The 15,296-nt window shown below is 44.6% G+C and overlaps 1 protein-coding gene across 2 annotated transcripts in view; it reads right to left on the bottom strand.

The window, feature by feature from the left end:
• The window catches only part of dock11 (dedicator of cytokinesis 11), a 66,788-nt gene that overhangs the window by 24,861 nt on the left and 26,631 nt on the right, over positions 1-15,296 (bottom strand). Inside the window, exons 21-34 of one of the 2 annotated variants that reach the window (XM_029257390.1) lie at positions 15,053-15,174; positions 14,344-14,427; positions 13,491-13,580; positions 12,769-12,890; positions 11,300-11,369; positions 10,656-10,781; positions 7,281-7,352; positions 6,526-6,672; positions 3,924-4,007; positions 3,102-3,213; positions 2,800-2,838; positions 1,515-1,696; positions 681-794; positions 520-598 (exon numbers count right to left, since the gene is read on the bottom strand). In XM_029257390.1, the coding sequence (XP_029113223.1) occupies positions 520-598; positions 681-794; positions 1,515-1,696; positions 2,800-2,838; positions 3,102-3,213; positions 3,924-4,007; positions 6,526-6,672; positions 7,281-7,352; positions 10,656-10,781; positions 11,300-11,369; positions 12,769-12,890; positions 13,491-13,580; positions 14,344-14,427; positions 15,053-15,174 (1,443 nt within the window). The remainder of the gene's footprint in view (positions 1-519; positions 599-680; positions 795-1,514; positions 1,697-2,799; positions 2,839-3,101; positions 3,214-3,923; positions 4,008-6,525; positions 6,673-7,280; positions 7,353-10,655; positions 10,782-11,299; positions 11,370-12,768; positions 12,891-13,490; positions 13,581-14,343; positions 14,428-15,052; positions 15,175-15,296) is intronic. The other variant, XM_029257391.1, reaches the window with a different exon arrangement.

The raw sequence follows: 15,296 nt of genomic DNA, 5'->3' as shown, positions 1-15,296 counted from the left end.
TGCAATCTAAATGTTACGTGTTTCCATAGTGTCTTTTGAGAATCTAAACTAATCACCACATGGATTGATTTTTTTTTTTTTTTTTTTAAACATCAAAAAACAACAAAAACTGGAATATCTCATCTAGGGAGGAAAAGAACAGAGAGAGAGAAAAATAAAGAGAGCTAGAGATACCAGAACCCGAAATTGAGAACAACACTATAAACAAAAACACCGGGGAAGCTTTCAGCCACAACCTTATTTGCAGGTGAGTGTTGAAGATCTTAATTCCTGCCTCTTAACCTTAAAACACCCCCAGCAGCACTTTCCATCCAAGGCCCACTACAGAAGAATCAAAATCCCCTCAAAAAAAGGGAAAAGCACAGTAAAAGACAATAAAGTGCTTAAAAACAGAAACCCAAATAGAAGAAGAACAGAAAGATACTGTATGAACCAGTTCAGATGACAGGCTTCGGGGCTTGAAGTGGGCCTAACAAAGAACCTGTTGGTCTCATTCGTGTGAGCAAAGCAGACCCTCACCTTGGTCTTTGTCCACTCCTGTACTGGTCCTGCGGGGGTCTGATGAAGGACATGCCAGTCTTAGGTCATCTCTGGAGGCCTGATGGACACAGCACACAGGTAGGGTGAGTGTGCGAAAGCCGGCTTCCAGGGCTCGGGTGCTCTTGGGCACAGGGCCTCACCGTGAAGCCCAGGCAGGAGTTGGAGGACAGTTCGCGGGGCACCAGCTGCTTCATGTTCTGGTACAGCAGCTCCAGCACGGGGAGATACAGCATGCAGATCCGCGCCTGCTGGTTCTACACACACAAAAGGGTTTTTCTCCTGTCTGACACAATACCACACCCGCAAGCTGCAAAAAAAACACGTAACGCAGCGTACACGCGCAGACGCCAAAGTTTCTGAAACACAAACACTCCAGTAACACGACTCATTATGAAGTATGATCCATTCAATTACTCGCATTGTTTGCACTAGGACCATCACTTGCTATTCAGACTGCAAAATAATTCCGTATTTTTTGCCAATTCATTATTATTATTATATTATAATAAAAAACAATTTGGTAGGAAATCTTGCCTTCAGTGCTAGAAGACACATTTTGTAGTCTAGTCTCAGTATGTACGTGCTCCAGCTTCCTCTCTATGCATATTGAATAGGACCCGGTCCTAGTTCACATTCATATGCAGGATGCTCCGTTTACCCATTACACTGACACCACCAGGGGATTGGCTCAGAACACAAACCAAAGAACATATTAACCACACTAACTATGCCTAAAGCGTTACACAGCTAGCTGCTGGCAACTGGACCAATGAAACCAAGGGGTAACAATGCAGATTAGCATCAGATAAGATACCCCAGGATTGTAAGAGTAATGGTGTGGTGGTACAGTAAAGCTACAGATTACCACCACTATGGTAAGAACACAATAGTTTGGTAAAGCGAACAGAGTGATGAGTTCCAGGTCTACTAAACATGACAGTCTGTTGCTGTGGAACCTGTGGCGTGAGACTCACCTTAAACAGGTTGTATCGATCGTCCAAGGCATGTTTCACCATGAGGTTCTTGAGCACAGCTACAGCCAGCTGCCTCACCTCTGGGCAACTCTGCAGCCCTTCAGCCACCTCCCTGAGAAGCAGCCCGACCAGAAAGTGGTTTCTGCAGTAGTCCTCTGTCAAGCTGAACTCCAGACTTAGATCTGCAATATAGCACAGGGCCACTGTAGGGGAAATTCTAAGATTTTGGAAACCATGAGCCTATTATTGTGGACTGTACAGTGTTGCTGGTGCTGAAGATCACAATTAGCAGCTTTTACAATAGACAGCAGGTAACTCTGATCCATTGTGATTCATCTCAGTGAAGCGTGTTAGTTCGGAGGGCACCAGCTAGGGTGTGGGATGCGATGTACATTTTGAAGGACCGCACAAGATCAAACAGGTCCAGAACCAGAGCAGTGGTGCATTATGGGAAATGGAATGAGTAGAAGCACTGAGCATCGAGGATTGTGGTTTCAGGAGCGTGAGAACATGGCACGATGCACTTTCATTTTCAGGAGCACAAGTTCCAACTCCGTTTGGCACCAGACAAAAACACATTCAAGACAAGGAGACTAAAAATATCTCCAATGCTGGTTTTCATTAGTAGCCGTGAGTTCCTTAGACAGGCTGAGGGGGCAGAGTCATTGCACAAAGAGTGAGGTCAGGAGAAGAGGGCAGTATGCCACAGAGGAACTGGCCCAACGTCCAAAGGCCTGCAACGATGATAGAAAAGGAACGATACACAGAGCGTATCACATTACCTTTACCACTATTGGTCTTACTGCTCAGATTGGTGTCTGGGCTGTATTACAAGGCTGAGCTTAAAAAATAAAAAATAAAAAAAACCAAAAAGGCACACCGGATTTAATCCATGGCGAAATTATGCGGTGCTGCCAAATCTGCAGAGCCTTGTTGGCACGCTCATGTTACACTGAAGCATAAGCTCAGATGAAAAGGACATGACAGCTAGATATCAAAAGGAGGCAGCTGGATGAATGGTGTCTCCAGTGAAGAGAATGACAGGCATTCAGGTGCATTCTCCTACGCGTGTCAGCACACCCCTTCCTCGGTTGCTCACCGGTCCACGCGCTGAGAAACGCATGTCTTGCAAACCTGTTGAGCACGTTAAAGAAGTGTGCATATATAATAGATGTCAGGGTATCTGGAAGGCGAAAGGCATGCAGTGGGGTTAGTAGGCATGTTAAAAGAGGGAATCTCTTCAGGTGTGATTGCACAGCGCTGCACATGATGCGGTACCACCTACCTACGGCGCTAAAACGGTCCATCGCAAATGAAATAATATCTGACAACGAGCAAAATAAAACACAAACACAGAAAGAAAAATGAACAAAACGAATAACATGCTTTTCATGTGGGTTGTGGGTGGCAGTGGGGTTACAAGCGAGGGATGTTATTTACAGTGAAACCACACTACTCAGTGAGGGGATTCGGGATTGTGGCCAAGAAAAGCTGCTCAGATTTATCATTGGGGCAGTGGAGATGGGGTGCTGGCAGCTGCCGGTGCGTGGCATTGATCAGCCGCTCACGGAGAACTGGGGACCTCACCCTGCACTCGCTGCAGTTTGGTGCGGCCGAACGCCATGGGCAGGTTCAGGGGGATGTAGTGCTCGTGGTTGCACAGCGTCATGAGGAAGTCAAATTTCATCTCGGTGAGCACCTGTGTCGAGAGGCTTCAGTTATCACTAAAGCATCTCAGTTACAAACATCAGCAATAAAACCAGTGCACGAATAAGCAAATACGAGCAGAATATTACTTGCCATCAAAGCAGCTGTGCTTTCATTTATTCCTTTACCTGATGCTTTTCTCCAAAGCAACTGAGTGTTACTTACAATGATTTACCTATTTATATAAGCAAACGATTTTTACTGGAGCAACTGAAGACAATTACCTTGCTCGAGGGCGTTACAGCCATAGGGTGGGATCTAAGTCCAGAGGCAGTGACTTCAAGCACTACAATACCTGCTGCCCACATATTTACAAGAATGGATACCAAAAAGGATTTGAAATCCTTTAAAACTGAGATTCTCCTAGTAGGAGCATCAAACTGAACAGTACTTCTGCGCTGTATTTTAAAAAGCATTTTTAACATGGTACAGGTAGCGTCTTCGGCCCTAAAGGTAGCAGGTTCGCTTCCGACCTCCAGCTACAGTAATCTTGAGCAAGGTGCTTACCTCAAATTGCTCCATTAAAGTAACCCGGCTGTAAAGATAAGAAAATAACTGTAGGTACCTTAACAGCACAAGTTGCTTTGGAGAAAAGTGTCAGGTAAATGTAACGTGGACTGTCCGTTACCTATTTGCAGACTATCATACAAGCCGGGCTGAAAAGTCCCGTGCCGTCACACCGAGTGTCTCATACCACCGTACCTTGGGATCCTTGAGGGTGAAGCCACACATGTAGTCGTTAACAAGGCTGAAGGCAAACCCTCGGTTCATGAAGGTGAAGCATCGCTGAGGAACAAAAGAGCAGTCAGTGTTTTTTGCAGAAACAACGTGAAACTGGAAGGCAAATGCTGGGCAGACCCTTTTACACGGACATACGGTAGTGGACACACACACGCTTTCACGCAAAATGTGGACCGCAAGTCCCGTTCTTTAAGAAGAAGCCAGCAGAATGTAGTTTCGACAAGGGGACACCGGATGATTCCCCAAATTCCCACGATCATTGTCATTAAGGGTAAGTCATCCTTCGACTGCTACGATACAAATGAATACTTGTGAGATTTTTCTTTACAGCTTTTCGATCCGGTCGAGTACCGTCCTCAAGTATCCGCAGCTTTCAACTGGACGACAAAAAGGGACCTTAGTGCCACTGATAGAGTCATTATTTAGTGACTGGTGAACGATTTCTGTCCATGGTTAAGTAATTTAGCCACCAGCTGCAACTTTACATCTTCCTCACTTTCATCTTCTCCTCAACAACAACAACTTATTCAGAAAATCTCATCAGATGAAGTTAACAACACAATTTCCTGTACCATCATACTATGGGGAAATTTGTGTGTTTGGATTCTTCTGAAATTAAAAGCCATCCATCTGCAGCCAATCGCGACACGCAACTTAAAAACTGTGCAAAACTATGGTCCACAGATGTGACAACTGCAAGCCTTTGAACAAGGGAGACCAAGTGTGACTTTGATTTCCATCTGATCTCATTAATTATTTCCAGGATAAATTATTTTCTATATATATATCAGTTGCCTTGATATAAAATGTTTACAGTTTAAATCCTCTTTCTCCTGCAGCCTGACGTATGTGTGCGGGGAAATTGCGTCTTTCAACTGAAGTCAACACAGAGCCGACGTCTGGGATGGAAACCATAATTCACGGTTGTATCTGCAGGTTTATAATAGACATGATGAGGTGATTAACAGTACCAGACAACGTCAGCCAAAGAAAGGAACTGGCCTTTTACTTTGAGGACTGGACCATGCTGCTCTTCCATGCAATTTGTGTAACAACACTTTCAATAAGACCAACGAAAATACCTCTTTTTAAACTGATAATACACGGCAAAAATTTATTTACAAAATTGCATTAAAAAGTGTGCTATTAATACTTTTAATTAAGTAAGTATTAAGTGTCCGTAATAACTGGCAATGCAGGGTTGCAGTGCTGCAGAGTCTATGCTAGAAGCAAAGGGTGTGAGGCAAGACACACGTTGGACAGGATTCCAGTCCATCACAGGACAATCACACACACACACGCACGCACAAAGGACAATTCAGAGTAGGAGCTCTCCTGAAACATGCATCCTTGGACTACGAGAGGAAACCAGAGCACCGAGACACCCACACGACCAAGGGCCGAATGCGCAATCTTGGCACAGAGCGAACTGGATTTGAACCCACAGCCCTGGCGCTTTGAGCGCTACTAGGTATAGTGCTGCAGAGCCCTGAGAATTAAATAAACACATTTTAACTACTGTTGGTCATAAACTGGCCCTTCTGTGCACTGGAATATCATACTTGTCAGATCTGCTCTTTGGTAAGGGGAACATCTAGGCTTGATTTCACCACACGCAACGCAGAGAAAAAAAGATAAGGAAAATACAAAGCTCAATTCAAGCGGAAAAATCTATAAAAAGCAGAGCCACTTGTGACAACCAGGCTCATTTATTTCAACAGTGATGTGTGCCAACTTGGAGCCTGGGCTCATAATCTGAGGCTCAGTCGTGAGAAAACAAGCCCAGTCTGTATTTGTGCTGCTACTGAGAGCTGGAGAGACACACACCCAACACTCCGAAGGCACCCAAGACAAATACTTTAATCCTTCCTTCGAGTAATTTAACTTTGAGATACCTATGCAATCTAGTTCCCCTCCATTTCAATCTGCTGCTGGACCGGTAAACAAGCGCAGGAGTGCAAGGCAGCCAGCCAGCCGCAAGCCTCATCTAGCCTTGGCTCCCAGCTCGAGGCTCCCGACTGCAGTCCCAGTGCAGTCCTGCTCCAGAGCAAACTATTAACACCTCTATTATTTCTCCGATGCGGTTTTAAGCATGACGGAAACAGCCAGCTTTGTAGCTCAAAGGGGGATTTTAGCTGTTGCCACCACAACCGGTTTTTCTCTTTTGATCTCGTGGAACCTGCGAGTTTCCGCATCTAGTCACGCTCAGGTGCGTCACACCGATATGTAGTCACACAAGTCCTTGACAGAACATGATTTGAAACAATGCAATAAATACTAATAAATTAAGAGCTTGGGTGTACGATGTAGGTGAAATATGTCTGAATGTATTACATGACATAATTCCCTCAAAATAATCAATGTATTAAGATTTAATGAGTGTGTGTGTGTGTATTTTCATTTGTTAAGTTTACAATTACACATCTCAGGCCTTGGTTACAGGAACACTTGATGAAGAAGCGTACCTGGCACAGGTAAGAATGACCTTGATAAAGACGCTAAGGCCTAGAGGAAAAGTTCCCACCAGTGTGCAGCAGGTCAGGCCCAGATTAGGACGACTCACCTTGATGAAGTTGGCCAGACTCAGATTGACACAGCGTGCCTCATCTGGGACCTCCACGTGGCGGATTGTGATGTGAGGCATGATGGACAGCAGCAGTGACTGCAGAGCCTGCTGGAAGCTGTCTGGGAACCGCTGGGCTCGTGGCATCTGGAGAGCCGAGCGCGAGAGACACGCAACTTTCACTCCGACACGCTCTTAAGCATTCTTGCAGCTCCACAGTTACCTGGAGGCCTTATCAGGATTTCAGTGTTGCCACGTAGAGAAAAATGGGTGAAATTAACTTACGTTCTATAGTCAATCATTAATGTAGTAGTAATAATAATAATAATAATAATAATAACTGCCTTGACAGAAGGAACAGGTGACTACAAAGAAATTATTTCTTGCAGACTCAGGTCCATTTACAGCAATGCACGTCTCATGAAAAATGTCCTTCGCACTCTACTAGAGTCTCTAGGTTACCTGATCATAACGAGTAACTTTCTTTTCATGATATAAAAATACAGGATGTGCGCGTGTGCACGCACCTGTGATCAACACAGAGGTTAGGGTTCAGAATGAGGAAGCGCAAGAGGAATATCCTACGAGGCGTGATGAAGCAGGATTAAGCGGAGATCATCAGATACCTGCGCGTGTTTGTTTACCGCATAATGACAGCGCTCTGTTGACGACACATTCAGAGCGCCGTCCATCAATAATTGACGAGCTCAAGGGCGCCGAATGTGCTACATGCGAGAGTGTGCTGGACAGCCCACCTTTATCCTGTTCCCCTCCTGTAAGAACTGCGCCATCGACTTGGCCACGATCTCGAAGAAGAACCAGGAGTACTGAAATGAGGGAAGAGAAAGCCGTGCTGACGTGAGAGGCCTCAGGGCTCCGGGTCACGCCCGTCTCCGCATCGCACGCATCCGAGCATCGTGCGTCACCTCACTTTCAGTGTCAACAGCGGACCAGAGACATAGAGACATAGCGCAGTCCTTACGTCTCTTTCCTCCTAACCTTTACATGGATTTATCTCTTTATTTAGCGGACGCTTTTCTCCAAAGTGACTTCCAACGAACTGCTCCTTAACGCACCGGCGCTAAATCTTTGCCCTACTTCAACATGACAGTTCTAGAATGCTGGACAGAGGTTTTTAGCACTGCTACTGCCACGCTGCTTGTTGAAAAGAAAACAGTGGTACCGTCAGGTGGCAGCATTAAATACAGTTTGTCGAGAGCATGAAGCCGCTTAATGAATTATTGAAACGTTTCCTGACAGTGCATACGAAAGCATATGTCAGTCACATTTTAAAGGATTTTTTTTATTTTTTATAAATAAAATAATAAAGAAAAAAAACTGGGAAATTCACTACCCAGTTGCAGTAAATGTGCATATTAATAACTGAATGAAAAAACCTGTCTTAACTTATGACGATCATATATTTTGTTGGGAGTGCCTGTTTTGCACGTTGGTTATATAACATGCATAATAAATTACTGTCTTAACTAGAAAACATTCTGAACTTGCACCTTTTTAATAAGCTTTCAAACAAAAAAAAAAAGTCAGAAGAGTATCCATTCCCCAACCCAACCCCCCCCCAAAGACTTACCCTGTCCTGGGGGAAAGCAAAAAAAAAAATTATATATATATCATATAATACACACACATACATATATATTACACTTTAAAATATAATACATTCTTTCTAAATCTGAGGAGGCAAAAAAAAAAAAAAAACAAATCAGTTAAAACATTCTTAGATGCCAGCAATGCATGTGCACTTCAAAAGAGGAAATGGAAGACTTTTTGAGTTCAGGTATGTTTGTGGAATTCAGAACACTTGTTACCCGAACCACCTGAAACACGTGAGGGCGTGTGTGCAGTTCAGCCTTTTCACACTGCTGATGCTGGAATTACTGTCGTTTCGCTGTTAAGGTTGCTCTACAAGAAACTCTTTGGCAAGCAAACGCGCTCATACTTTTGCTCACGCAAAAGTAACGAGGAATTTCAGACTTGTTCCGCAGTCTGCAAAGAAGGAATGTTTACGGATCACCTTGAACTACTGCTGACACTATTTTATTTCGGACTGCTGGAAGAATCATCGGCACATCCCCCCCAGCTCTCCGAGAACTGCACTCGTCCAGAGTCAGTAAAAGAGCTAGCAAAATCATTCTAGACCCCTCGCATCCAGGCCACTTCCTCTTCGAACCCTTGCCATCTGGCCGGCGCTACAGAGCACCGAGCACCAGGACAGCCAGGCACAAGAAAAGTTTCTTTCCTCAGGCCATCTACCTCATGAACAGCTAAATCCCTCCTGGAGAGTAAACCAGTGCAATACACAACGTTATTTATATTTATAATTAGATCTATTTATCACATCACATCTCTTACTCACATTCCCTTGCATTTGTATAGAACATACCTGTACATACATATAATGTCTAGTGACTATTTTTGTATATTGGGTACTTTATATTTTTAATATATTTTTTATCCTTTATTCACATATTCTATCTTCTCATCTGTGTCTTGTCACTGTCATTCTGTCTGTGCTGCGGAAGTTTCTGTCACCAAGATAAATTCATGTGAACATACTTGGCAATAAAGCTCGTTCTGATTCTGATTCTGATTCTGATTCAAAACAACAACATGCCTTTTTTTGAGGACATGCCTTCAATTTTCAGAAGACCTCCCACATAGTATTACACTTGACTCACTGAGTCGCCATTGTTTCGGACCAATCTGACCTCTCTGCCTGATGCTCTGGTTCTTACACATATTTTGTTCGGTTATACCGCTGGGAAACCGGAAAAGAAATTTGGGACCAATTTTTCAGGCGACGATGAGGAGCAGCGGCTGTTTGCTTTCAGCCTACTGCCATCTGCTGCAGTAAAAGGAAATCGCACTGAACTGCATGTCAGTGACAGCGACACCAAGCGTGAGCAATAATTTTGAGCAGTGGTGCACGTACCGTAGATCGTGTTTTGTGCTAGTGGTTAGAATATCTCATATTAAGTAATCATCCCCCTGGATGATACGCACTTGGCCAAGTGATTCTTCCACTTTCAGAAGCAACGCTGGAAATCTGCCAGGTGGAAGTCTGTGTCTATTTACGTCGTGTATATCGTCGCCAGGCTCTCCCGTGTACTTGCGCCGTCTTGTATTTGGACTTGTCCGTTTCTAGCACGGTATGTTGTGTGTGGCACGCGAGTCCAAAGAGAAACGAAATTTCGTTCTCCTGTATGCGTAACTCACCTGTGGGTGGAGCGACAACAAAGTTCACTTGGACCTTCACCTCTGCTGTGACCGAGTTGTGTCCTCACATTAAATTGACATTTATTCATTTATCTCACACTTTTATCTAAAGCAACTTATGATTATTTACCTATTTATACAGCTGGCAAATTTTAGGTGAGTACCTTGCTCAAGGGCACTACAGCTGGAGGTGGGATTTAAACCTGCAACCTCTGGGTCCAAAGGCAGCAGCTCTAACCACTATGGTATCAGCATTAAGAGATGTGCAGAATATCACCCAAATGTAAGTCATGAAACCTCCTTCCTTACAGCTTCACTGTCATTAAAAAAAAAAAATAAAATTTGCACCGAGACAGGAGTGTAATGTTGTCATGATGCAGAAACATTCAACCATATTCTCACAGTTGGCGAGAAAAACACTCCTCATATCCTCTACATTCACGTGATCTAATGTCTTTTTTTTTTCCTTAAAAATCAAATGCATAACACCTTGCACATAAAAATTATTCTATATTTAGAGAGGCAGAGAGAGATGTATAAGGAATATATAAATATGTACACACCATATATAGCTAATAAAGTGTGTATATAATATATATATATACACATACATACACACAGAACATAAAAATTATAGTGTACATACTACATTATACTACATATATTTCTATATAAGACAGAGAGAGCTATATATATATAGATATATGCATACATACACACCATATGCAGTATATAGCCTATAAAGAGTGTGTGTGTGCGTGTGCGCGCGCGAGTTGTTTAAAAGACATGAGCACACATTGTAAACGTCACGGTGCAGGACTACACACAAAGCATGCGCTATGTGTATTTGAGTTCACATGTGGTCACTCATACGCACAAAACTGCGGTCCCACCTTAAGCAGTTTGTTGCTTGTGATGAAATCGGCAGTCTGCTTCAGGATTGCGGTCACAGCGGTCGCCAGGACCTCATGTGTGGTGACAGAGTTCCCAGCTGCTGATTTATTGGTCACAAACACATACTGCAGAAACAAAGAAAGGCTCTCATATGTATGTGCCAACATATCTACACGGGCACCGAAACGGGTGGAAGAACAATAAGAGCGACTCATCACGAGTCACCAAAAGCTTCAGCGCTACAGTGAAAAATATATATTTATTTTTTATATTGATATTTCTTAAATATTTTATATGTGGGGGCACGGTGGTGCAGTGGGTTGGACCGGGTCCTGCTCTCCAGTGGGTCTGGGGTTCGAGTCCCGCTTGGGGTGCCTTGCGACGGACTGGCGTCCCGTCCTGGGTGCGTCCTCTCTCACCCTGTGTTGCCGGGTTAGGCTCTGGCCCCCCGCGACCCCGTATGGGACAAGTGGTTTCAGATGGTGTGTGTGTGTGTTAATATGTGGGGATTACAACGGAAACATACAGGGGGAGTGTTTCAGAACTGACTAGAGGTTTGAGAGCTGCTGAGGAACAGGACCCAGAACCTGGGACCACCCCGCATCACACAGAACATCATCAGCGATCGCCTTCTCCGAGTTACCTTGACAAAGGAGCGGAGGTAGTGCTCAAGACCCTCCTCGTGGCACCTCGACACAATGTGTATGATCACCCTGCGAAGACATTTTGCATTACATCCATTACTTGACGGGCCACTCCCAAATTTGACAAAAAATATACCGTAATATGTAGCAACTGCCAGGAATGACACGGACTGGATGACAACCATCAAACACGGAATATCCTGGAGCCGTTCTTCATCTCCAAGCAGGTAGGAGCTGAGTGACGTACGAATGAAAATATGGTGCCACATCCCCGCTGCAGAACCGCACACGCGGATCAGGAGACTCTCAGCGCCTCTCCGCCACCGTCAGCTCCTTCTACCCTTCGCCACCCGAGCATACAGCACTAATACCCTAGTGGTGCTCAAACCTTTTGCTTACAATCGAAAGGTGTGTTGCATCGCATTGGAGGGCCACTGCTGCAGTTTCCACCGTGGTCGCGTAACTTAATTTTGCTCTTTGCTACCGCTATAACCCGGTACACATTTCTCCCTTATAAATCTGAGTAGAGATCTAAATATTTTATTATTCAGATATTTTATTTTTGTGCAGTGCATAATAGTTATGTATTCGTTTGTTTATACTCAGGGGTTCAGAATAATCATACCCACCTTTGTTTATATGCCAATTACGGAATAGTTTCCGTTTCGGCTCCCCGCTGATGTAAATCAGTCAGCTTCATATTACAGCAACTGACATGCAGCAGCAGTCTCAGGGTGCAGAGGCACGGGAATCCACCTGCCACTACGTGAGCTCTGCTGTCCGCACTGCGTTCACGGAGGTTTCGTCACCGAAAACGTTTGCCCATGAAGCTGACAGCGGTAAGTGAACGAAACGTTACTACAGTCATCGCAGACCCTGAGATGTCACTTTGGGGAAAAGTGCCTGCTAACCTGCTGGTAGCATAGCAGTTAGAGTTGCTGGGTTTGGACCCAAAGGTTGCAGGTTTGAATCCCATCTTTAGTGGGTACAACTTCAGCAAGGCACTTACCCTAAATTGCTCCAGTGAAATTACCCAGCTGTATAAGTATGTAAATAATTCTAAGTAACTTAACCTTCTAAGGCCCTTTGGAGGAAAGTATCAGATAAATGTACAAGCTTAGCTCCTTCACAAATAGGCCACCAGCATTAGAGCTCACGGAAACTGGACCGTCATCCGTCCCTTAGCAGTTTTCACCGTAACGGAGAGAGCTGTACCGTCCGGGAGCCCGCACTCTGCACAGCTCCAGTGCACAACACAAAACACAATACATCCACCTGAGAGGCTTTACGAGCAGTGAAGGAAGGACTTGGTGGATGTTCTCATCTTTCAGCGACTTCTGCCGTTTCTCTCTTATGTCCTCCATAGCTCTCCACATACATCTACTTATGTGCACTGGTGTACAGGGCTTGGAACTGCTCAATGACGTGACTGCTGGGGTACAGCCAATAAGAGGCCTGGAAAACGAACCGTGTGGCGTTGACGGCGATCTCTTGCGCCTCCTTCGAAGATGCGGTGAGAACTTCAAAAAGCTGCACCAGCACCGTGGGAAGAAACTTGATTATGACGTGGGTTTCCATTGCATGCAGGCACTGTGGAGAGAGAGGACAGAGAGGCAGGGGTGGTCAGGAGGGCGAGAGAACACCCTCTCGTACACATTATACCTTATTAGAGGACAAACAATTACAGTATGAAAACCCCCCACTTCCATTAATTGGTTGTCCAGTGCGGCGCCCCAGTGGCCCTATCCCAGAAGTTTAGGGTGTGAGACAGGGTATGGAGAGCACACCAGCGCATCAGAGTTTGATCCCACACACACACATACACGCGCACACGTGCACACAAAGGACAAAGCAGGGTCAGCAATTCACCTGAAACAACGGCGACTGCGGGAGGAAACGGGAGCGCCCAGAGGAAACCCACACAAATAAGGGAAGAACACCCAAAAGCAACAAACAAGAGTCGATTCATTTTACTTTCCTATACCCTCGGGAGTCATCTTCCAGTTAACGGATGGTGGGGTCATGCAGACAACAAGCACACAGAGAAGTAATTTCTAGAGTCCTTCAAGTGCTCTGAAGCGAAAATGTCAGCGCAGAGCACCGAAAGCTCCCTGAATGACCATAACAACGAGGATCTGCACACAGAATCATCAGCCATAATGAAGCACGCTGCGCCCAAACCCATCGTACCTTGAGATACTTGATGAGCTCCGCCGGGCTGTCCTCGGAGCCGGCTCTCATCATCTGGCAGTGCTGGAAGAACCTGTGAAGGTGTGGATCCTGCGACCGGCAAAGAAAGACATCAGAGTCCCAAGAACGGCATTATTGTGTTTCGCAGCGATTGCATTTTCTTAACTATTCAGTACAGAATACAGTATGGAACTAACATCAATATTTATAAATAATTACCTGTACTTTATTTAATTTTATAATTATGTACTCTATTAATATCATTGTGCTACACTAGTATTATTTTAACATGAATAATGTGTGAAATTAGTTAAAATCCTGCTATACAATGAAGCATTCATACATGTTAACTGTTTAAATATCCCTAGGTTCATACAGAACAGTATAAAAGAATCTGAAAAAACAGAGTGGCGATGGAGCTGTCGGAGTGAACGCCAGGACCGCCTGTATTTGCTTTAAAAGGTACAACAAAACAACCTACGCTGCTATCTAAAGTCCATTTAGAAGTTACATTTATCCATTTAGCTCATGCTTTTCTCCAAAGTGGCTTATAATGCTAAAGTAGTCACAATTATTTATCCATTTCTGAGTGATTTTACTGGAGCAATTTTAGGGCAAGTACTTTGCTCAAGGGTACTACAACCAGAGGTGGGACTCAAACCTGTGACCTTTGGGTGCGAAGGCAGTAGCTCGAGTCACTACCTACCCCTTGAAGTTCACTTCTACAAGCAGTAAAGTTCACTGTAACTGCTACAAAGCTCTTTGTTAGTACGGTATTTGTTTGAGTTAACACCCACCTACTGCGCCACACATCATGGCATCAGCAGTTAACTGCAGTGTACAGCACTGGTACCTGAGTATGTATTGTTGATACCACATGGCTTCTCATTTTGAACAGAGGTTTGGCATTTTCCACCCACTTGATGTCTGGAGAGGACTAAAACATTAAAGACAGGTAAAGCATTAGCAAGAGAGAACAGCAAAACTCAGACGAGCAAATCACAGCAAAACTCGACTAATACTATGTTGTAATGAAATTATAATAATACTGTGAAATACTCTATATAATACTTACATAATATAACAACATTTAACACTGTATAGGGTACTTCTATAAAACATAGTACATATTACCTACATTGAGTGATATGCGTTAAATCCATCAGAATTGCAGAGAACTACTACAGACAGTCATCCAGGAATGTGGTGGAAAACCAGACAACTACATTTCTGTCATTTACGTTTATCTGACACTTTTCTCCAAAGTGACTTAAAATGAACTTACAATTATTTACCCCTTTGTACAGCTGGGTAATTCTACTGGAGCAAATTTACAGTAGGTAACCTGCTCGAAGGTACTACAGCAGGAGGTGAGATTCGAACCTGCAACCTTTGGGTCCAAAGGAAGCAGCTCTAACCATCACGCTACCAGCTGCCCCTATGCAGGACAGTGAAGAACTGACCTGGCCGTTGGCACGGCAACTCCACGGAGAAGCCCAGTTAGGTTCCTTGCACGGTACCTACAACCTGGAGCGAAGGAGGAGCTGGAACCAAAGGCCTACCTTCCGGCCATCCTGGCTTTTGTCGTTCAGGTATCCAGCGGGCAGGTTGGCCGAAACGGGCAGCTGGAGCTCCACAGACTGCAGGCGGCCGTCCTTCAGCAGGGGAGCCCAGCAGTATCCCACTAAGGGGCAAGAGGACCTTTAAGCATGCAGGGACACACACACACACACACACACACACACACACACACACACACACACACACACACACACACACACGCGCCAAAGAAGGTGACCTGGGCCC

Source organism: Scleropages formosus, chromosome 13 (genome assembly GCF_900964775.1).
Source record: "Scleropages formosus chromosome 13, fSclFor1.1, whole genome shotgun sequence".
NCBI classification, from domain to species: Eukaryota; Metazoa; Chordata; class Actinopteri; order Osteoglossiformes; family Osteoglossidae; genus Scleropages; species Scleropages formosus.
The sequence above is the reverse complement of the archived record's forward strand: the minus strand, read 5'-3'. Positions and strand labels throughout refer to the sequence as shown.